Below are 22,681 nucleotides of genomic sequence, written 5' to 3' on the forward strand. Positions count from 1 at the left end.
TGGTTCTTACTAATCGTATATACCCTCATTTCCTCAACGAGACAAGGGCCGTGGCTTCATCTCTGATCGCTAAAATCACAATTTGATGCATAATAGGCTTTCAATAAATAAATTTAACAGACTAAATTGGGAATAACCAATCATAAAAGTGTGGGAAAGCATAAAAAGACAAAACAAAAAGCATCTTTTTAAAATATATAAAACAAAGGTAATTAGAAAATGAATTCTGTATAGGCTCAGAAGTTTCTAGCACAAGCTACTTCTATAGAATAAATTAGAGCCCTATGAAATCTTCCAGTATCCAGGGTTCCTGCTAGTGACAACCACATCCATCAGTTGGACGATCTTCCTCTGGGCACCATGCCAGCTGATGAACAGTCTGCCGGGGAGGCAGCAGACAGCCACGTACTTTTGTCAAGATAGTTTATGGTGACTTTTTCTAATCACTATCATAATATCCTAAAAAGCCCAAGAGATCAAAAATATGTTTTAATCAGAGTATCCTACCATCTGCTTCCCTTTCATTTGGCAGAGATTTCTGGTACAATATTAAAAAGTTAGCAGTGAGGAGTAAAGAGAACCCTAGTAAAATAAGTTTGCAATGGTGCTTTTGCAAAGAATACTTCAAGAAAGCTGTCGCCCAGGCCTAAGAGGGTCACTGATAAAAACCGAAGCTATTCAAGCCTCATCAGAAAGAGTGCAAGTCCTGCCCTGGTTAGCTTTGACCAACTTGACTCAAGCTAGAGACAATCGAGAAAAGGGAACCTCAACTGAGAAAATTCTCTCACCAGATGGCCTGTAGGTAGGCCTGCCACAGCATTTTCTTGATTAATTATTGATGTGGGAGGGCCCAGTTCACTATGGTTCTTACCAACCCTTGGCAGTGGTCCTGAGTTATGTAAGGAAGTATTCTGAGCAAGCCATGGGTAGCAAGTCAGTAGGCAGCGATCCTTTATGGCCTCTGCCTCAGTTCCTGCCTCCAGGCTCCTCCCCCATCTTCCTTCAGTGATGGAGTGTTACCAGAGAGTTGTGAGATGCGGTAACACTTTCCTCCCCAAGCTGTTGCTGACCATGGTTGTTAGCACAGCAATAGCTAAGACAACTAAGCTATCAGACTGTATTTAGAGCTGTCATCTAGCAAAATGGCTCTTCCTTGTGGCTAGCTGTAAGAATGTTCTCAGGTATTTGTACAGGAGAGTGGGGACTACGCTTAGCTAACTGCACAGTAGCTGGGTGAATAGCATCATGCTGGTAGACTCTGTCAACCTTACTCACTAACTCAAGCAGCCAATCACAGATTCACATCAGAATGCCCAACCACAACGCCTCTTCCCTTCCCACAGCCTCTGGGCCGACCTGAGCAGCGTACACTGGTCAAAGATCCCGAGTCCTATGCATCTGTCACTGTCCCTTTCGTCAGCTGAACTCCAAACCTTGCGGACCCCCTGCTGATGCTAAAAGTAGATGAGTAGGAGTGGGGCAGGAAGAGGAGCTCCCTGGCACACTGGAGACGATGAACAGCGATGTCCCAGCACAGAATCAATGAGAGCTTGATTTTTAACCGGACGTAAATTGCCTTGTTGGTTCAATTCAACCTTTAGAATTGCCTGAAAATTACCTTTTTTTGCATAGAAAACCTTAAAATAGAATCTTACATGGCCTATGCATTCACACCCGTCCCGGAACAGGACATACTCCTTTTCTTTGCTGAACATCCCGATTGCTTTGTGTGTGGGAACTTCTGGATTATCTTCAAACTGCAGATCCGAGAGGCTGTCAAAGAGTTTGACAAGGTGGCATGTTACCTAAGACCAGAACATGAGAGAAGTTGAATGTTTCTTGCTGTACATGTACCCTGGTAAATCAGAAACAAAGGCATATTAAGTTACTAACTTTTCTTCATAAATTTCCAGGATGATCTCAAAATTAAGGTCATTATTAAGATACCAGTACCTGAGATGAAGCTGGCAGAGGGGAGCGAGGCATTCTGATCCCACTGTCATATATAGCCGGGTGAGTGCTCATTATGCAAAGCAATCATTTTCTACTCAGAGTCTGAAGGTTTACCAAGCTGTCTTTGTGTACCACAACTGGGGACAACAGTCTTTGTGTACCACAACTGGGTACATCAACTTTTACTAGAACACCTACGGTCAAACTTCTAAAATGTAAATTTGTATTATTGGTCTGAAGTATGAAAAAATAGTAAAATATCTAAACAAATATACAAAGTATACAAAATCTTATGGTTTGGGGTCTACTGACATTTTTTTTTTAGGTGGGATGCTTTGAGTGGATGACGTTTCTTTATTTTGATTTGTTAGGTAAGTTTTCCAAGTCAACATTGCTGAGTCTGAATGGTAAATTTGCATTCACAGGTCCAAGACACATTAATAACAACTGCATTCCCATGTTCTCCCTTCTCACAAGCTCTATCCTTCAAAGGAAACTTGCATTGAATGTGATGTGCTTCATTAAAATTGGACAAACTGAAGTTAAAATAAGAGACAAATCCCAGTATTTGTCTCAAGAGGTCAGTCTGAATAAATATATCTAACTGGTCTCCAAATATAAGTCCTGAACTGGCCACACCCTCCATCCTTTGAACCCACTAATAAAAGTCATGACTGGCATTTCATCTAGGAACAGTGCCTAGAATTGCCATGGAGGAATGGAAAGAAAGGTAGCTCGTCAGGAGGTGGATCAGTCATCAGGGGGTGGACCAGAAATCAGTCAAGCCACACATCTCTTTTGAAGAGGACTAAGTAAGAGCCAGAGATGGGCTCAGGGAAAAGTGCCAGTAGCACAAACTCATGGTACCGTGACACATGTTTCATGTTTCCTCAACAAATTAAATAGGATCACCAAGAAACCATCAATACATCCTGAAAACTGCCACTGAAACAGACAGTTATATACCAATGCTCCTTCCATTAGACACAGTCACCAAAAGAAAGAAGCAATCAAGTATCTATTCAGATAGATGAATAAACAAATTGTGCATGGTATATACTGTGGAATATTACTCAGCCATATGAAGGCGTGTGTGTGTGTGTGTGTGTGTGTGTGTGTACGACAACAAAGATTGTGAGTGCTAGCACATGCCCTTATCCTAAAACTAAGGAAATGAAGGCTGAAAGAATGAGTTCCACTACAGCCTGGGATACACAGGGAGGATCTGTCTCAGAAAACTAAAGGCTAGGATGTAAACTCAGTGGTAGAACACTTGCTTAGTACACACAAAGTCATGGGTTCGATCTCTAGCTCAGGAAAATAAGTCAACATAATATGAATGAACCTGGAAAACACCGAGCTCAAGGACAATAGTAGCCTCTCATTCAATCCTGTCAACTATATAATCATTCACACAAAATACCAAGAATGGGCAAATCCATAGGTACCGATGGCTGGCCAGTGTTTCCTAGCGGTTCTAGGGAGACTGACAAAGGTAAGCAAGGTGATTGATCCTGAGGTTTATTTGGGGAGATAAAATGTCTCAGATGTAGAAGAAAGGTGATGTAGCAATTGCATAATAATAGAAATGTGCAAATAACACTGTATCGTTAATACAGCTGATGTTTTGTGATATGAATTTTACCTCAACAGAAAACAAAAGCTGTTGCCATGGCAACGTTTCCCAGCACACAGGCTTCACCTCTGCCACAAGTGTCTCTCAACCCATACTTAGCATGGCTTGGTATGTAACAGCAGCTTCTAGAAACAACAGCAGCTGCCTATGTCATCTGCCTGACAAGCCCACCAGTGTGGGGAAGACTTTCCTTTGGGGTGATTTCATCTTTTAAAATCTTCCACCTTTACACATTGCTACATTCTCAGTTTTAGCATAAAGGACAACAGCATCAGGACCTCTTCAAGTCTGAAAGAGATGGCTTCCTGAGACATGTGTTTACTGCAGGCACAGGGAGAGTGGTAGGCAGCAGATAGCTACCTGTGTTATTATAGTCTCCTCCACCCTGCACATTACCCAAAGGACATCTATACACAAACCATCTCTGCAGTAATCAACCACTCACTCCCCATCGAAGTGGCCAAGAAGCGCACAGATGTCAAATGGCTTCGGCGGGGTAATGGGCCTAGATAACGTTCAGTTGAGAAGCTGCCAGGTAAATGAGACTCCAGCCATCAGATGCCCACACATTACTGCTTTACTCAGAATAATTTCACATCTTCTGGCCTTGTAGTCACCCTGTCAGTGGCCAAAAAATGTAAATCTCCCAACCTATAGTTCTCTGTGACCTGTAGCTGGCGTGGTTGGAATCAGATGCTTCTTATCGAAATTTTCTGATGAAATATCTTTGTATTTTAAGTGAAATTAGATTTTCTTCTTCCTGGTTAACTGCTTGGGAAAACATTTTATTTTACAACTGAAAACATACATTATTAAGTATTATTAAGGGAACAAAACTTCACCATGCTTTAAGTTGGCTCCTAAAGGGTTATCAACAAAAACCGAATAATGTTTCCCCATATATGTAGTGTCACATGGGTGTTGTGTCCACTGATGCACACGGGCAGTCCCAGCTTAGCACACTATCACGTGTTCATAAATAATGGTCATGTGATCTGAAAGTACGTCAACCATCTTAATAAGCAGCAGAGAAACTTATGACATTCTTTCTGCAAGTCTCTATGCATTCCAATTTCCATGAATCCTCTCTGTCCATCATTTAGTGTTTTACATTACCATGTGGAATATCCTAGGAACATGGAGGTCATACAGCAATAACTTAGCAGGAGATGCACAGTGACTTATTGTTGATGACATTTGAAAGATACAGCATAAGTATGGTTGATAACACTGCAATCTGTGATTTTTTTTTTTTGTGGGCCAAAGAGCTAGCAGTCAAAACTTTCTCCATCATTCTTCCCAGTACAACACAGCATCTCAAATATGAATCATGCTGTCAGGGATCTGGGCTGTCACTAGTCCTTGGTAACTGTTGGAATCGGCACTGTTGGAACCATACACAGAGAGAATCTCTTATTAAATTTAAGAAGTTACATTTATTTTATAACTTATGATATAAACCAGTAACACATCCCATGACCTAGGTTTGCCGTTCACCTAGAAAAGGGGAAAGAAGATGAAGTTGGACATCTAGAATTCCCTTCTCAAACTTTACCATTGGCTTTTGTTTCTGCAATCTGATTTTATGTTTGCTCAGTGTGTGTAAGACGCTGCTACTCACTAAGACAAAACATACATAAAGCTGTACCACCACTAGCTTGGCGAGCACCTCAGAGCCCGCTGTGTGTTCATCCACCCATCCATAATGACAGTGATGCCCACCACCACAGAAGAAGGTAAACGCAGGCACTCCTGTCTTTTGTAGCTATTAGTCTCTAGACTAAGACTGGATGTCAGCCCATCCTATTAACAACAAATGCATAAGTATTTAAGCTAATATGTCAAAACAGTCAACAATTATTTTTGTTTTAGAGTAGCATTTGTTACTGGTGATGATACAATATTTTTTTGAGTCTAAATCTATTTTAGAAGACTTAGTCATGACACATTCATGTAATGAAACTTTCAGTAGCCATCATATACCATGTTGCATAGTAATACGACCAATTTGTTAAATGTATGGGATCGACCTATAATCAAGCAATCACCCAGAAATAGCATCCAGGAGCACACGCTAAGAACAGTGCATTTTAGGATGATTTCTGTCCTTTTTGCCATGTACCTATTATATAATTTTACTTTAAAGTGATCACAGTATAAAACTGTAGTTTTTCAAGTAAACTTAGAAAAATTGAAATTCATCTAGAGTAAAATAGGGAAAACATGTGTGCAACTTGGTGAATTTTTACACTGTAGACACGATTCTTCCAGATATCAACATCATTGCCAAACAGAAGAGCAGCAATGTGTAGAGAGTAAGAGGCTTATGAGGGATCAGCCCTAAATTTGATATGTGTATACATAGATACAGACATGCACACACATACAGTTAGACTTGAGCATTGAACACAAACACACACACACGACCTTACAACGCAAAGCTGAGTTGTCTATGTAGAAGAAGTACAAATATTGTAAGAGCTAGAAATGGCAGATGATGTCAAGGAAACAGTGCTTTCCAGACACAACAGAGCAGATGCACACATGAGCCCACAGTACAGCATGCACAAGACCTACACAAACTAAAGCCAGGCAAAATCCCAGCATGAACATGGGGAGGTGGGCACCATGTCTCATTCCCGAGGAGCTATTGGCATTTGAGTCCAATGGGAAAGGAAAGGCCAGTTTTCTTTAGTGGTGTGATACCTGATCTATCAACCAGACTCAGGGCAGGCCTTAGACCCAGGGCCAGGTGACCAACACGAACTGTAACTCAATGAGGAGAAAGAGGGAGGGAGGGATGGACAGAGGGACGTTTGGTGGTTAGGAAGCTAGAAGGATCTGGGGGAGGGGCTAATGTGATCAATGTGTGCTGCATGGAATTCATTGTATTATTAAAGATATTGTTTTCTTTTCTAAAAAAAAAGATAGGAGAGCAGGGCTCAAAGATTCCTCATGACTTATGTGAGCTCCTCTTCCTTCAAAATGGGCAATTTCAAAAAGAACAGCAATACCACTATAAAGATGAAATCAGTGGCTGCTGTTCCGCATCATTCTACTGAGATTGTTTTGTGTATAAGGTACAGTATGCCTTTGCTCTCTACCATGTGACATTCCAATGAGTGAGTATATTGCAATGTACTTGCCATTCTCTTGAGACTTTGAAATTGTTTCCACCTTGGGGAAATATATGTAGAAAATATATTACGTACACATGCATTCCTGCGGTGATCTAAGATGAACTGTTAGGTAGTAATAAAAGAAACCATCAGTTTCCCCAGATACTTGCTCTAGTTTACAATCATGGTGACCAGATACCAACGTTCCTATTGTTCTATATCCATATTAGCTAAGACTGTGAGTTTTAAAATGTTAGTCTCTTGGCACATTTGATCCTGTGCCATTCTATGAGCTTTTGGTATCTAATTCTATGAGCTTTGGGAAGCCAAATCCTGTCAAAGATTGCAGGTATCCTATACAAAGTAAAAAGAGGCGATGACTGCTCTCCATACAAGGACTAATGGCAATATCATAAGCCTTCCCAGATACCAGAATAAGGCATAGCTGACAGCAGGTACCTTCAGGAAGGAAAAAAGGAAGGAAAGAAGACAGGAAGAAAAAGAAGGGAGGAAGAAGGAAGGAAGACTAGCCTCACATATTATAACTTTATATGTTTAACTTTATATATGGCTTTTTATTCTAAAGCAGTAGCTTATAAAAGTCTTGATGGACATGAATGTGTACTTATCAATGTGGTTGAATATGCAAGCAACACACATCAATGAGCTTTGAAAATATCACAAACTATTCCCAAGGTTTAGTGCCTTAATATTGTGGCATTTCACAGTTTACAGTGATTGTCTGTGTTAGAATCTACAGTTGCCTCAGCTGGTCTCAGATCTCACACATTTGTTGTCTGCTGGTAGTTCATGGCTTCTCTAATGTGGTAATGGTTTTCCAGGTGGTGCCTTGGTCCCGCGTTCATCATCCAGCAAATTGGTGCTGATTCACTGGGTGGGAAAGTCATAGATTTCCAAAGAGCAGCAAAATGGTAAGTCTCAGTGCGAAAGAGCCCAAGAACCTCTTGCAATGATTCACTGGCCAGTTAGGCATGAGCCGTGCAAAGGGGGAAACAAGCTTAACGAAAGTGGCAAGACGTGGGAGGAGGCAAACTGGTAGCCATATTTACTGTATTATGTTTTGTATTTTCTTGATTTTTTAATACATTTTACTCACCGCCAAAAAAAAGCCATAGAAAGTGAATCCTGTTTTTCTACTTGACACATAAGGAAATACACATGTAAAGTTATGATGAGATGACACATTAATACAACGTTAATCCGTCCCCTCTTTATTCCATCTGCTTTTTGAGGGATGGCTAACATGCCTGCCATGTATAGTTTCATGCAGTTAGCATTTCGGTGTTCAAAATTTTATCACTTTATCCAGCATCATCTTCCTTTCGCTAAAGAACTTCCTTTAACATCTCTCAGAGGGTCAGATTGCAGGTGACGAGACCTTCCAGTATGTGCGTCTCTGAAGAAAATTCCTCGTGTTTCCTTCAGCCTTCAAATACACTTTTTCTGGGTAGAGAAGTTCAGCTTGACAGGCATGTTTCTTACAGTGCATCCAAGAGACAGCTCCAGTGTCTTCTCACTTGCATGGTTTTCGATGTGAGGTCAGCTGTCACCCATTCCATTTGTTATTCTGTGGGTCCTTGGACTTTGTGGGTCATGTTTAGTGTTATTTCTTCCCATTGGTTTTAAATCATCTGAGCAGTTTTTCATAGTTTTCTTCATTCTCTCTCTCTCTCTCTCTCTCTCTCTCTCTCCCTCCCTCCCTTCCTCCCTTCCTCCCTCCCTCCCCCTTGCTCCTCTTTGCCTCTCTCTCTTTCTGCTTTTTGAGGCAGGGTCTTACTCTATAGTCAAAGAACTGGAACTTGCTTTGTATCCCATACCAGTCTTGAGTTTCTGGTACTCTTCCTGCTTCAACTCCTGCTTACAGTCAGGGGCCATTCAGTGTTCCTGAGTCCTTAAATTCACTTTCCACCAATCTGGAAAGTTTTAGTTGAACTTTTTCAAATATGTTTCTCTCTTATCCTTTCCCCACTCTAGACAGTCAATGTACACAGATGGAACTTTCTTAGGATTTTTGCACCTCTCCTTGATGTCTGAACACGTGGAATAGACATGACGATGCACTCTGTCTGTCTGTCAGTTCTAGCACCAGTCCTTTTAACGTCAGGTTCTATTTATTTATTTGTCTCTTCTATTATGGGCTGGGTAGTTCTGGTTTACTTGTACTCCCAGGAGCCTTTAATGAGATGCCAGGAATGGTAAAAATAATATTCTCACCAATATATTCTGAACCATATTTCGGTAAAATTACTTGGAAGGTTTGATCCTTTTGATCTTGACAGGAAGATTTAGTGAGGAGAAAGAAGATTGTTTGGTAGGATTAGAGCAGCGTGCAACCCACATCTGATTATTCCTGACTACCCAGCAAGGCCTTCCTGGTATTCTACCAATAAATCGTAAGGGAGTTCCCTCCTTGGTGGGAACAAGTGCCATTCCAGCCCCGTGAGAACATTGGCGTGATCACCTCTAATCCTCTCAGGTTGGAAGTTCCCTCACGCACATTCACCAATCAAAACCCCCCTAACTTACTCAAATGGGCCTCACCTGTTCCTTTGTGTTCTCCCCTTTTCATTATGTGCAGGCGCACCCTGGCTAGATTTCCCTGCTGTGTCCTCTTCTGAAGACGGAGCCCAAGGCAGCAACCATGGCGCTCACACGCCTGTCTCTTGCACATTACGAGTCACAGTCCCTACTGTGCCAATCCTGCCAGTGTGTAAGAAGCATCTGTTATGTGCCGTCTGTCTTCCTACTTCAGTACAGAAGAGCTCTTCAGAGACAAGTTTACCCGTTTCCTCTCACGTAGCCCGGTGCTCTTGCGGAAGGGGCATTCCCTGAGCATGTGTACTGTTTATCTTGTCACTTCAGAGAATGTCTTTTGGACTCAATTCCCACCACTGCAATGTTTTGGCATGCATATTAAACTAGTGTTTTCACAAGTGAAATTTGTTTTAACGTATTTAATCTGGCATATCAAACACACCATTTTAACCTCAGATGAGAATAAAACTTAATACATAAAATTGGCAAAAAAATATCCTATCAGATTTATCAGTTACCCTAAGATATAGTTACAATTAGGATGGCATGTAAGGGCATCTAGGTACCATTTACATTTAACTTAACTACACTAGTTTAGTTAAACACACACCAGAGTGAATTTTTTTTAAGGATAAAAAAAAATCAGAGCATTGCTAGCGAACTCTGTAAGGAGCCATAGCTCTCATGCATAACTACTGCACGGGGCCTGCAAATGCTGCAGGTATGAGACAAGCTTTGCCGTTGCAGCAGCAAACAGATGTGCAGTCTATCATCCTTCAGATAGTCTATGCACTCAAAAAGAAATCAATGTTCAAATCCTGAACCAATATTCAAAACCTAGTTTAGTGATTGCTAATATTGGCTGCAGACATAGAAGACACGCCAAACCGCATCCTCCGTGACATCTCAACCCCATTGTCCTAAATCAGGTACCTCAGTTCACAGAATGGAGGCGACTTCCATGTCAGACCTCCTTGCCTGTAAAGTTCAGGCTGAACAAATTTCACAATGAACTTCAGGCACTATTAAACGAACACTATTAAATTAAGCTTTAGGGGCGGGTTGGGTGAAGAACTCAAGCCATTCACAAAATATCAAGATGAGTTATCTGCTCAAAAGGGTGCCTTTTATAGGCTCATTACATTGTTACTTCCAAAGCTACCATCTCGTGCTATCTTGGTCACACCACCAGGAGCACACTTCAGAATGTCAGCACAATGGGCAGAGATGGACACGCTCTGCCTGGTGGTCAGAATCTGGTTCTGATAACTGCAAATGGAGTAAGAGAAAACAGCCAGGCTGTACTGTGCAAATGCATAAGACACAGTTCTACAGCTGATGACCCAGGATTTGGAATTCATGGTGACCATGCAGAGGAATACCTCTCAGAGAATGAAGTAAACTATGGTATGACTCCAGATAACACAAATGACTCTAAGGATCTTATTGGTCCCCTCTGAAACAAATCACTCTAGAGTTGCTGTTTGTGCCACTGAGGCTGGTTACTACTTTCTGATAACATAATGTTATTAACTGTGTGATAACATGTTAAAGGAGTTGAAATATTCAAAGTTGAAGTATATACAATACAAAAGGGTTTTCACATGCCCTGTATCCAAGGCTCAACAATGATTGTGGAAGATGGGGGTGCAAAGACTGTAAGAGAAAGAAGTAGTGGACGTTGGCAATAGGGATTATTTGCTGGACATGATGGGGCCATTGCATACATGACCTCACAATACTGTGTCTACATGAGATCAAGCCAGCCAGAATCTCAGCATGGACGTGGGAGGGGCTCATGAATCCCTCCCCCAGATGAAAACCTACTGCTCACTAATGGCTGCTGGAAAAAGAGAATTCATTCCCTTCAGGGATAGGCTCCTGAAAGACCACCCTGGCAACAGTGCATGGTTCTACATCCATGCACGTATGGAAGTCAGAAACACAGGGATAGACTCCTGAAAGACCACCCTGGCAACAGTGTGTGGTTCTACATCCATGCATGTATGGAAGTCAGAGACACAGAGAGAGACAGAGCACAGAAGAAAGAAACATGGAGGGCAGGGAAGGATCTGGAGGGAAGAGAATGGAGCACAGATGAGATCAAAACACTGTATTATATATATGCAAAACAATGTCTAAAATTGTTTTGTATAAAATTCTCAGGAAAATGCATTTCATAAAGTTTTCAAATAACAAAAATATTTTAAATGATTTAAAAATTATATTTCATGTACTTTGAAATCAAGTGACTCTCTACAAAATTGCCAACTCAACCAGAAATCTAATCTCTTCTAAGCTGTAAACCATTTCTCCCCTACAGCCATGGGACCTGGACCACGTTAGCCCCCCTCATTGTTGCTGGCTTTCACCAAAAGGACTGTGAGACACCACTATACTGGACACCATTGCGCTATGCTCCAACCCTTGGCTTCTTTGTAAGTGGACATCTTTAACATCTTACATTGTTTAGCTGTTCATTAAGGACAATGCTAGTTCTAATGCTGTAAAAAAAAAAAAAAGTTCCTGGAATCATGTTTTTTTTTTTTAAAAAAAAATATGATCACAATTCTATGAATAAAACGAGGGTAGAGTTAGAGTTACAGCAGTAAGGCAGACTAACGGTAGCTAGAAAAGATGCTTCACCAATATGGAAGTATGGAGTCATATGAAAACAAAAGAGGGATTTAAAGAGGTACATACCACTGGCCAGTGAAGAGAAGTCGGCAGTAATAATGTGTATATCAAGTCACTGTGTGGTTTGGCTGGGCCTTTAAGCACTTTTTTTTAATGATTGGAAAGAAAACTGGCGAGTGTGTTGGCAGGGGAGACAGCCCAGTGAGCGCACCCCTCGCCTTGCAAGAACATAGCCGGGCCAAATATAAAGGAACTGAGCATATTCTTAAGCCCAGCTCTCGGGGTTAGCTGGCCAGCCAGCTTGTTCTAATCAATGAGCTCCAGGCGAGTGAGATGCTGTCAAAAGCCAGAGTGAAGGGTTCCCGGGGAAAGACACCCAAAGTTGGCACTGTCCCTCCCCACCAAGTTAATTAAGAAAAAAGAATACACTGAGTGATTGTCCCCTCGTGTAGAGCCTAGGACTTCAGCTGAGGACAAAGGGGCGTGGAGAAAGTAGCATGAGTTGTGGTGGACGTCCCTTCTGTTGTCAAACGCATCTCAACACCATCCCATCCAGCACTATGTGCTCTTCCATCAGTGTCCAAGGATGGAGGGGCTTCCCCTCAGGTGTGAGGAAGCTGCCCAGGGCAGAGGCCGAGGCATTCCTTCAGTGCTTGCCTGGGAAATGAAACAATATATTCCCAATTGCCACTCTAAAGACAAACAAGAGGACCTGGTACCCAAGGGTGAGTCCCCTGCATGCCCCTTGTTCCGACAAAGGAAAAAGAAGAAAGAGATGAAACCAGGTGGTTGGTTACACTGCCAAAAGTAAGAACTATGGAAGGTGAGCTGGAATGATGGCTCAGAAATTACAAAGCCCTGCTGCCTTTGCATGGGACCCATGTTCAGTTTCTGGCACCCCCATGGCTCACAACTGCCTGTGACTCCAGCTCCAGGAGATCTGCTGCCTCCTGACCTCCATGGAAACCTGCACACACATGCTGCACAGAAATCTACACAGGCACACATGCATGCACATAAACTTTAAAAAAGAGCTATTGGAGCTGGGGTCGGGTGAAATGCCTGCCATGGAGTGGGTTATGGAGCCAGGGTAGGGGTGAAATGCCTGCCATGGGGTGGGTTATGGATCCGGGGTAGGGTGAAATGCCTGCCATCGGTGGGTTATGGAGGAAGGGTAGGGGTGAAATGCCTGCCATGGGGTGGGTTATGGAGCTGGGGTAGGGGTGAAATGCCTGCCATGGGTGGGTTATGGAGCCGGGGGAGGGGTGAAATGCCTGCCATGGGTGGGTTATGGAGCCAGGGTAGGTAGGGGTGAAATGCCTGCCATGGTTGGGTTATGGAGCCAGGGTAGGGGTGAAATGCCTGCCATGGGGTGGGTTATGGGAGCTGGGGGAGGGTGAAATGCCTGCCATGGGGTGGGTTATGGAGCTGGGGTAGGGTGAAATGCCTGCCATGGGGTGGGTTATGGAGCTGGGGTAGGGGTGAAATGCCTGCCATGGGTGGGTTATGGAGCCGGGGTAGGGTGAAATGCCTGCCATGGAGTGGGTTATGGAGCCAGGGTAGGGGTGAAATGCCTGCCATCGGTGGGTTATGGAGCCGGGGGAGGGTGACATGCCCGCCATAAGTGGGGTTCTTGATTCCCTGTGAGAACTTGCAAGCATGCCCTACAACACTCAGCAGATGATCCTGACTGCTGCCAAAGAATCACGTACCGTTGAGAAATGGCAGCAGAGGGCTGAAATAGAGAGAGTGTCTAGCATGTGGACGGCCCCGAGTTCAGTCCCCCGTACCATAAATCATCTCTGCAAACTTGTCCTTATTGTAAGTGGCCAGAGAAGGGAATGGACCGAACACAGCTACCAAGGCCCAAGTAATGTGTTGAAAACCTGGCCTCCACATGGAGATGAACGAGGGCACCAACTTGATCTTGACCAGTTGTTTTGGACGAACTCATTCAGTTTTAATGAGGAAACCAGACCAAGACTAATGATTCCCGTCCAAGGTATTACAAAAGGGGCTGCTATTAACATAAAGACATACAACAGAGCACATTTGGAATTAAAAATTACAGGAAAATATTAGTATCTCATGCTTATTATTCTACAGAATGAACAGTGCTTGACGAATCAGGGACAAAGCGTTTACTGTGTTTGAGAGGCTGTGCTTAGAAGGACAATATGGTCCTGTTTTAGACTTTTTTGTCTTTCTTATTTTCTATATGGAAAATTGAGCTTGCATTCTAAGTACTTAAACTTGTAAGGTCTTTTGGGACTGGAAAGATTAATAAAATAGCTTATGACAGCCCTCTCCATAAGTCTGCACCCAGCAGTCCCGAGGACACCCTGGGCACTATTGGCGTGTAAGCATGAGGATCACCATGTCGGATGAGGTTTTTGAGCAGCTGACTGTGTGCAGCCCAACCAGAGAGATTGTCTCTGCAGAGCCTCAGCAGTCCCTGAGTGGCTCAGAAAGTGCTGTCCATGTTGCCTTAACCACTCTCTCATATGTAAAAGGATCCCACTTGTATTAAGCAAAGAGAATAGCTGCGTAATTCAATCCTTATTTCACGTTAAATAATAACCAAGGAAAAATAGTCACTACAAGTAATGTATCTAGGCAGCAGCAAAATGCATCCAGCTGCGTTGTAAAGAGCTACAGGCTTCAGAGAGAACTCATGACAATATCTAGAGAGAGTCTGTTTTTCTGAGGCGTATAAAACTGCACAACACTAAAACCCAAACCAGTCTAGAGACTAACAACATCGGTCCAGCACTTTCACAACTATAAGAATCAGTGGAGCCAGTGAGTCTACGGGACAATGACAGCCTTTAAACGCTTACAGGAAGGGGAGTTTCCGAAGAGGCAGTTTGTCTCTGCTCTGAGCTCTCAGATTACAAATGATAATATCAACGTTCCTTTGCTTTCACTGTTGATGTGAGGACTAGGGAATCCATGGCAAGCCCCTTTTACACAGATTAGGGAAGCCAGAGGGGAAAGGACAAGGCCAAAATGATATACCTCCCCCTCAAAGAAGTCCAACGTAATAACGACGACAACTTCTCCAGAACTGGGGTGCTAAGGGAGCTCCATGACCTCAGCCCCAGTGACCCACTTTCCCCAGGAAAGCTGCCAGTCAGGTGCTAGGGCCTCCATCCCTGGTCTTCAGCCCTGGGAAGTCATGGGTCAGTTCTTCCTGTTCCAGGATGCTGGACGTTTATGACTCACATCCCACCTTGGCTGAGCACCTGGGCAGTTGCTCTAACTTCTCTAGCTCGGCCTCTCTCATATCCCTCTGCCGCCACACTAAGAAATACAAATGCAGATTTTCTAGTTCCTGGCACATGCCATGTGACAGATGGCGTCTGATAACGATGGAGAAACTGGGACATTCCTTAACTAATCTGCAGAGCACAGGACTTCCAGAGCCATTACCTGCTTCGGCTGGGTTCCCTTGGAGAGAATGTCTAGCAAGTCAGTTGAGGAGATGAAGTAGAAGCGAGGAAAAGTGACCCGCTTGGTTTCCAGGTACTCAGCCAGGGCCTTTTCACAAAGCGAAAGCCTGCAAGAATTAAAACCCGTTTTAAATACGCTCCATGTTTCCTGCATTGACACTTCAGCAGAACAAACCTGCAACTCCCATGACTCCATTCAACCAGGAAGTTCACAATTTCACAGCTACCCATCCTGCTTTGACATCCTCTTACAAACAGAATACAACCAGACCAAGGGAGTGGGAGGTACATACACATACACACATACTCACACGGCATGATATGCCACTCACTGCTTCTCATGATGAAGACCAGGTTTGGCATTGCTCGACTAAAGCACAGATTGCAGTAGGAAGCTGTAATTGGGGCAGAGCCCGTTTCCCATTGGCTATCTGCAAACACAAGTGCCTTCCACCTTCTCTAGCATCCACGGGAATCCGAGACCCAGAACTGCTCGCACTTCATTACCCAAAGTCCTAGCTGTTGACTAGGTACAAGTAACTACAACTGTTCAGTAAACATCTCATCTGCATGGTGGATTCGCCCTTTTTAAACCGAAAGCCAGGTTGTTCTTGTGAATGCGGTTGTGGATTTTATGTGAATGTGACTTCACAAATGGCACTTGGGAAAGGATTCTGAAAGCACTGACATGCTCTGTAAGGGTGATATATGTAGAGAGAAAGTATAAAACAGGGGGAGGGTTCGCATCTCTAATGCAGCACTTGGAAAACTGAGGCAGGAGGCTTCCCATGAGTTCAACAACAACCTGGAAACAAAACAACAACAAAAATGTCCAAAGAGGGGGAGCACTGGGAGAAAGGCGGGGAATGAATGAGAACAGACAGGCAGACTATAAGAACTATGCGGGAGTGCTGTCCAAGGTTCGGGTACACAGTAGGTGTTCAGTAAGATATCATATCAAAAAGATATGAGGAAGAACTGATCAGTTATCAGGAATCTCACCTACAGCATACAGGGCAGCTAGAGAAAGCATGGCTTCAGTCACATGATGTTAGACATAGTTAGGATGTGATGGAAGCAGACTTTAATCGACCCTTTGTCCTATTCTTACCTGTGCTGAAAATCTTTCAGCTTCTCATAGAGGTGGGGTCTGCATGTTGCTTCTAAGATATTTTTTATTTTGGCTGTCTCAAACATTAACTCCTGTGTAGAAGCAGAACATAGATTTTAGAAAGCCAGTCATTTTCTTTCCGCTGAGAGCAGGCGGCTGAGTGGACGGTGCTCAGGAGACTGTAGGAATGCTCGGCCCTGTGTCTGTTAACACAGTTTCACTGAACAGTCATACCTCTCTGTTTCTGAAGTACTTGTCATGGCGCAATGACAGCCTTGAGTAGCTGATATGGCAACGCAAGATTTGTAAAAACATCCTTTCAGTTTTTTGATTCCTCTGCACAGATTGTGGTATATAAACCTTACATCATGCATCATGGGTTTCTACATATGAAAACTTTGCTAGAACAGAATGGGCCTATCTCTGACTGACCTTAAATTCAGCATCCACTACATCAAATCTTCTGGAATCTTCCACAAGCTGGGTTCGAATATCTTCTGAGCAAACAAAGATGCTTTCCAAATGAGACCAGGTTCGCTGGACTTCCATCCAGGTAAAGATGACCGTGTCGGCCACATTTAACTTGTTCTGCCAGCTTAGGACTTGCTCGATGAAGTACTCCACATACTTGCTTTGCAGAAGAGCCTGCAACTGCACCTACAAGGCCGGCAGGCACAGGTCAGTCGCTAACTACTGGGCTGTGAGGGCCGCAGGAAAGCTGCTCTGCTTGCTGCTGTGGTTTTGCACCTTGTGCGGAACCCAGACAGGTGCCATCAATCTTTTGCAAAAAGGGCGAAAGACCTCATAGCACGCTGATGTATCCAACCAAAGAAATGAGGTAAGAAGAAGCATCTGTATTTAACATGTCTTCTATAAGAAGGACATGCACTGCCGTGCAGGTAAAATCTACTGTCAGGGGCTGGGGCGATGGCTTAGTCCATAAAGTGTTTGCTATGGAAGCACAAGGACCTGAGTTCACATCCCCAGCACCCATGTAAAAGACAAAAACAAAAGCTAAGTGTGGTGGTATGTGCTTGTAATATCCCAGTATTGGGATAGGCAAAGAGAGACGGGCAGATTCCTGGGGCTCAACAGCTAACCAGCACCATCCAATCAACTAGTCCCATCTCCCAGAGAAAAACTCTTCCTCAAAAATGATAAACACCACCTAATGGGTAATGGGGCAGCTTTAAGAATTAACACACTCTTTCTTACTTAGCCCCTAGGCGCTGCCTGCTCAGTTTTCCAAGGGTGTGTGTCCGTGTGTGTGTGTCTGTGTGTATGTGTGTGTCCATGTGTATGTATGTGTGTTCATGTGTGTATGTATCCATGTGTATGTGTGTTTCCATGTGTGTGTGTCTGTGTGTATGTGTGTTCATGTGTGTGTCCGTTTTTATGTGTGTGTCGTGTGTATGTGTACATTTGTAGGCATCAAGATTTCAAACAGCAAACTCTCCCTCAAGCTTCCTCTTCCTGTTTGCAGCCGAGGGCTATGCGCTACAGCAACACTATCACCAAGACTGCTGCCAAACACAGCAGCCTGACGGTCACTACTCACTGTGCTCACATGGAAATCTCTAAACTGACCTCCTGCTCTCGTTCACTCTACGTATTTAACATATGCGATTCCTCTTTGGGGAAAAACCCTTGGTTTCTGTGCAATACCCTGCTCTGTTATTTCCCTGCTCGCAGGCTCTCGCCCTGTCCCATCCATTCTGTTGTTAACCAAAGGTGGCATCCTCAAGGCTCTGAACCTTGTGTCCTTTCTCTCTCTCCCTCTCCATGTTGGCCACGGCCTCCAGCCCTCGTGCTACACAGAGTCTGGGCTCTGAGCTGATTTCTGCCTTTATATAATCGACTCTCACACTTAATCGGCCCAGAATTAGTGTCAGTATGCTCTAGGCTTACATCTGATCACAAAGACAGTTATTGCCTTCTCCAGTGCTCCCATCTCCCTCTCTTCTTGTATAGGTCTAAAGAGATGCTCATTTCTTTATCTTTACAATCCAAGCTCATATATGTTAATCTCACATCCATGACTCCTGATTTACTTTTCATAACTTTCATGGAAAAATTATATTCCAAGAAAGCCAAAACAATTGGCCCCTGAGAGGTGGCGACTTTCTAGTGTTGCAAACACCACTAACATTGTCCCCATGGCATAACCATTCTTTCCTAGTGTCTCTTCTTAGCCTTGCAGGAGTTTGTCAATCTCTCTTTAGGCCCCCAGGAGTCTGTCAATCTCTCCTAAATTTTCTAGGAATCTGTCCGTCTCTCATTAGTTTCATTGGGGTCAGCAGTCTGTCTCTCCTTAGTCTTTCAGGAGTCCATCTGTCTCTTCTTAGTCTCCAAGGAGTCAGTCTGTCTCTTGTTAGTCTTTTAGGGGTCTGTCTGTCTCTCCTTAGTCTCCAAGGAGTCGGTCTGTCTCTTGTTAGTCTTTTAGGGGTCTGTCTGTCTCTCCTTAGTCTCCGAGGAGTCTGTCTGTCTCTTGTTAGTCCCTAGTGAACTCTTCTGTGCATCTCCTTTCTGAACTACAAGTCCACATCTTTGAATGTCAAATGATCTCACACCTGGAACTCAGCAAGAGTAGATGCTCAGTGAACAAATGAATCAAACTTTGTAGGTGAATTTTGAAAAAAGAAATCCAAAATTGCTAATTAAAATAAAAATCTATAATAAAACCATCCATTTTACCTGGTTGTGCTCTAGCATTTCAAAGAGCTGCTCATCAGACTTCGGCAGTGGAATACCTGTTCTATGGTGAGCTTCATAAGAAAATTCCAGAGTCTCCCAGGTCTGGCTGACTTCAGTAATAACCTAGTAATCACAAGAATCAATTAATTAAAGTATAAACATCAAATTCAGGACTAATATGTCACTAATATTTATAAATTTATAAATAAATTGTAAATTACAAATAAATAATACTCACATCAATAATTTAAAAATGCATAATATTAAACGTAACTGGCCTCATTTTTTCCTTCAAGATTCAGGGTGACAAGACTGGGGGAGTAAATGCCAGCACCGCAAAGAACAAAGCATCATAGTAACACCAAAGTTATACTGGATCTGATTCACATCCCCTCCCTGAAGGGACTTAAAGGTCATACCAATTTATATATTAGCCCGCATGAGACAGGTGTAGGGCCTGAATGTGATCTCAGGCCCCTAAGCAAACCTGGGGAAGCCAATTATCCTTTTATGCTTCAGTTTCCCCATCTGTACCCTAGAAATAAAAACATTATTATTCTGAAAGACTAATTGAGTTCATCAAAGTCCAGTTCTTAGAGTGCGGCTTGCAACAAAGGAAAAGATATGCAAGTGGCCCTGCTCCCTTTGACAGGGCCAACCCTCCTGTTGTTGCCTGTCCCCTGTCTTCGGCTGATCTTGTGCATCCTAGGAAAGATGCAGTCTAAAGGTATTAGCACCTAAGAGCTGAGTTCATTCGCTCAGCATCATGGAGACACATCCCTGGATGGTACCTTCTCGGTGCCCAGCTCCTTCACGGCCTTGTCCACGATGTCTCTCACATCATCTTCTACTCTGTGCAGCTGCAATGCCAGCAGGTCTGCCAATGTTGTGGCATCATTTATTGAAAATCTGACCTGATTAGGAAAAAAATGAGGCAGACTCTGTATTCCACATTTAATGATGTCCTGGAAGGTGCGGTAACACAGTCACCCCCTTTCAGCTCATGGGTCCTGAGCCTTCGTCTGCAGTAACTCCGCAGAGCCAAGTCTCCGTCACATTCCCACACAATGCTTTCTTCTGTTTTATAACCTTCCATTTTCAAACTGTTTCTATTGCCTTTACCCCAAAACTATTTTAAAAAAAAAAGAATCCCACTTTCCACTGTTAATTTATTATAATTTAGTTGAAACCCTAGGAACTAGGTGGCAGCCCATTTGTCTTTTCTTCCTGAAGTCCTGCTCCCAGAACATAATTTCCAGTCACTCGTGTTATGACCTAGTTTTACCACTAATTTAATCTTAGTGGCTTGCCAAAAATTATCGTCACTCATGCCATTATTCAGGTTTATCATGTGCAATAATTCACATTATTCTCTCCAGTATCCTTTGCCCCACCCCCCACCCGTCACCCAGGATTTGGTTAACAAGGACTTAGTTCTTCCTACATCCTAAAATCAATTCATGTGCTTTACAAATGAGAGCTGTAGAAAAGCCATCTCCCTCACAGTCCTCAGAGGACAGCGCTCTGCCTTCAGGATGCTGCCACCCTGTCTGACTTCCACCACCACACACACACAGAGTGACAACGAGCCACTGCCTCAGGCTGAAGAGCATCCTCACAGGTGAGACTGTCATTGGCCATGTCTGACCCTGGAAAGCCCCTGGAAAGCCCCGGCAAAGTCAGCAAGTTGATCATTCTGTCTGCATTCTGACTTCACTCCCCAGCCAATGGGAGCAGGAAGATATAACGGGACTTCTGTGAGTCTTCTGTGCACTCAGTATGTACCCAGCCCAGGAGATAGACTCTTTTCTACCTCTGCTCTAAACTCCAACCTAGAAAATGGGCTTTTACCCCCTCTACTGTCTGACTGACATAACATTTTTTTAGCTTATAAAAATACATTCCATAAGCAATCAGACACCGTGTCAAGGAAAAATTGTATAGGAAGAAATAGAAGGAGAGACAAGATACACAGTCAGTTACATATGCAGATATAAAAAATTCCAAATTTATCAATTGGTAACAAAGAGTAAGTAGATAATGTCTAAAAGTACTAAGGAAAATATGAGCATAATAACTTCAGGTCACTTGATAGACCTCTTACCACAGGCTAGACCTCACATATGACCTTATATAGTATCTAATAGGTCTGCACGAGAAACATTGTTTTTATTTTATAGAATAGCTAATGAAGGCACATGGAGCAAGAAATTTAGCTCAGGGCCGCATGATCCCTTCGTGTTGGGATGAGGGCCACACCGCCAGGCTGCTGCAAGTTCCTGCCCTGCCAACTTTCCTTGCGCTGTGATGATATTCCTTCACAAAGAAAGCTCCTGCTTCACCTCAGGAGAAAACACATCTCAGGTTTCTCCTACACATTTCCAAATGATTCAGGTCACTTGTGTTGAAAAGCAGAGCATACGATTGACACATTTGCTTTTCCATAGATACAATGGGGGACAGCCCAGAACCTCAGGAGGCATGGACATGTGAAAAACCACTTATGTCATGCAACATGATACCAAAAAGGACATCGTATTACACACCAAGTTTAAAAAGGAACTCACAATGTCAGAATTTCTTCTACCCCCAAAGATCCTTTCCATGGTACACAAAATCACTAGCTTCTCTTTAAGTCGGGACTAGACCTTTCAAGCCTTCCCATGACACATAAAATCACTAGCTCCTCTTTGGTTGCTGTGAAATGTTGTCCTATTTCTTCTTGATGGCTCCTTACAGGGCAACTATGATGCTTAAAGAGCAGACAGAATCTTTCTCAGGATAAAAGTAAAAAATAAACCCAAACTGGAGAAGCAAAGTGACTTCCTGACGTCAGACAGGCAGGAGGACTGGGCTCGCTGGTTCCTTGTCATTGATCCTCGAGGAGCCTGACCTCCTGATAGAGACTAGAGACTTTCTAGGAGTAGGGACTGCACAGTAAGGTAGCCCCAGCACATACCCCAACGGCCTTCATCAGCTGCTGCCAATGCCTGTCCCTGAGAGCAGGGCTCTGCAACTCCGCGATGGCTCTCAGCGAGGTCGTCATGTCCTTCACAGTGCCCTCCAGGCCAGAATAAGCATCCCAAGCACGGATGGTCTTGTCCAGTGACCAGATTTCCTAAAGAAATGTAAGGGAAGGGGAATGCCCAGATTCCCATAAAAAAAACAATGTATTACGTGTATGATTATCTCCCTTGGGAGAATACATGGGCCTTTCTCCATCCACGGATTAAGAAAGACAGTGAAGGCATATATGAGGGCAGCGTGGGGTTTTTTTTTTTTGTTTGTTTGTTTAATAAATAAAAGAAACAGAAAGTATTGGCTCCTCTGGACCAGAGGTTCTAAACCTGTAGGTGAACCCCTAAAATGTTGGTTGTTTGCAAGTATCGTTTTTATTGTTCAAGTTAAAGAAGTTTTAAATAAGCCCTCCTCTCAGCTTTCATCCTGGCCCCAGGAACAAAGCCAGCAGTCAGGAATGACAAAAACCCACAATAAAATCAAGTAAATGATGGTGCCAATTCTT

General features: G+C 43.3%; 1 protein-coding gene across 1 annotated transcript in view; it reads right to left on the reverse strand.

Moving 5' to 3' along the window:
* The window catches only part of Dnah11 (dynein axonemal heavy chain 11), a 326,474-nt gene that overhangs the window by 247,000 nt on the left and 56,793 nt on the right, over positions 1-22,681 (reverse strand). Inside the window, exons 23-29 of the mRNA XM_041639057.1 lie at positions 22,118-22,276; positions 19,950-20,072; positions 19,159-19,281; positions 16,897-17,121; positions 16,465-16,556; positions 15,334-15,460; positions 1,656-1,805 (exon numbers count right to left, since the gene is read on the reverse strand). Coding sequence (XP_041494991.1) covers positions 1,656-1,805; positions 15,334-15,460; positions 16,465-16,556; positions 16,897-17,121; positions 19,159-19,281; positions 19,950-20,072; positions 22,118-22,276 — 999 coding nt within the window. The remainder of the gene's footprint in view (positions 1-1,655; positions 1,806-15,333; positions 15,461-16,464; positions 16,557-16,896; positions 17,122-19,158; positions 19,282-19,949; positions 20,073-22,117; positions 22,277-22,681) is intronic.

The sequence above is a fragment of the Microtus oregoni genome, unplaced genomic scaffold (assembly GCF_018167655.1).
Source record: "Microtus oregoni isolate MIOR12 unplaced genomic scaffold, Mior012 000056F_ref0000123, whole genome shotgun sequence".
In the NCBI taxonomy this organism is placed as follows: domain Eukaryota; kingdom Metazoa; phylum Chordata; class Mammalia; order Rodentia; family Cricetidae; genus Microtus; species Microtus oregoni.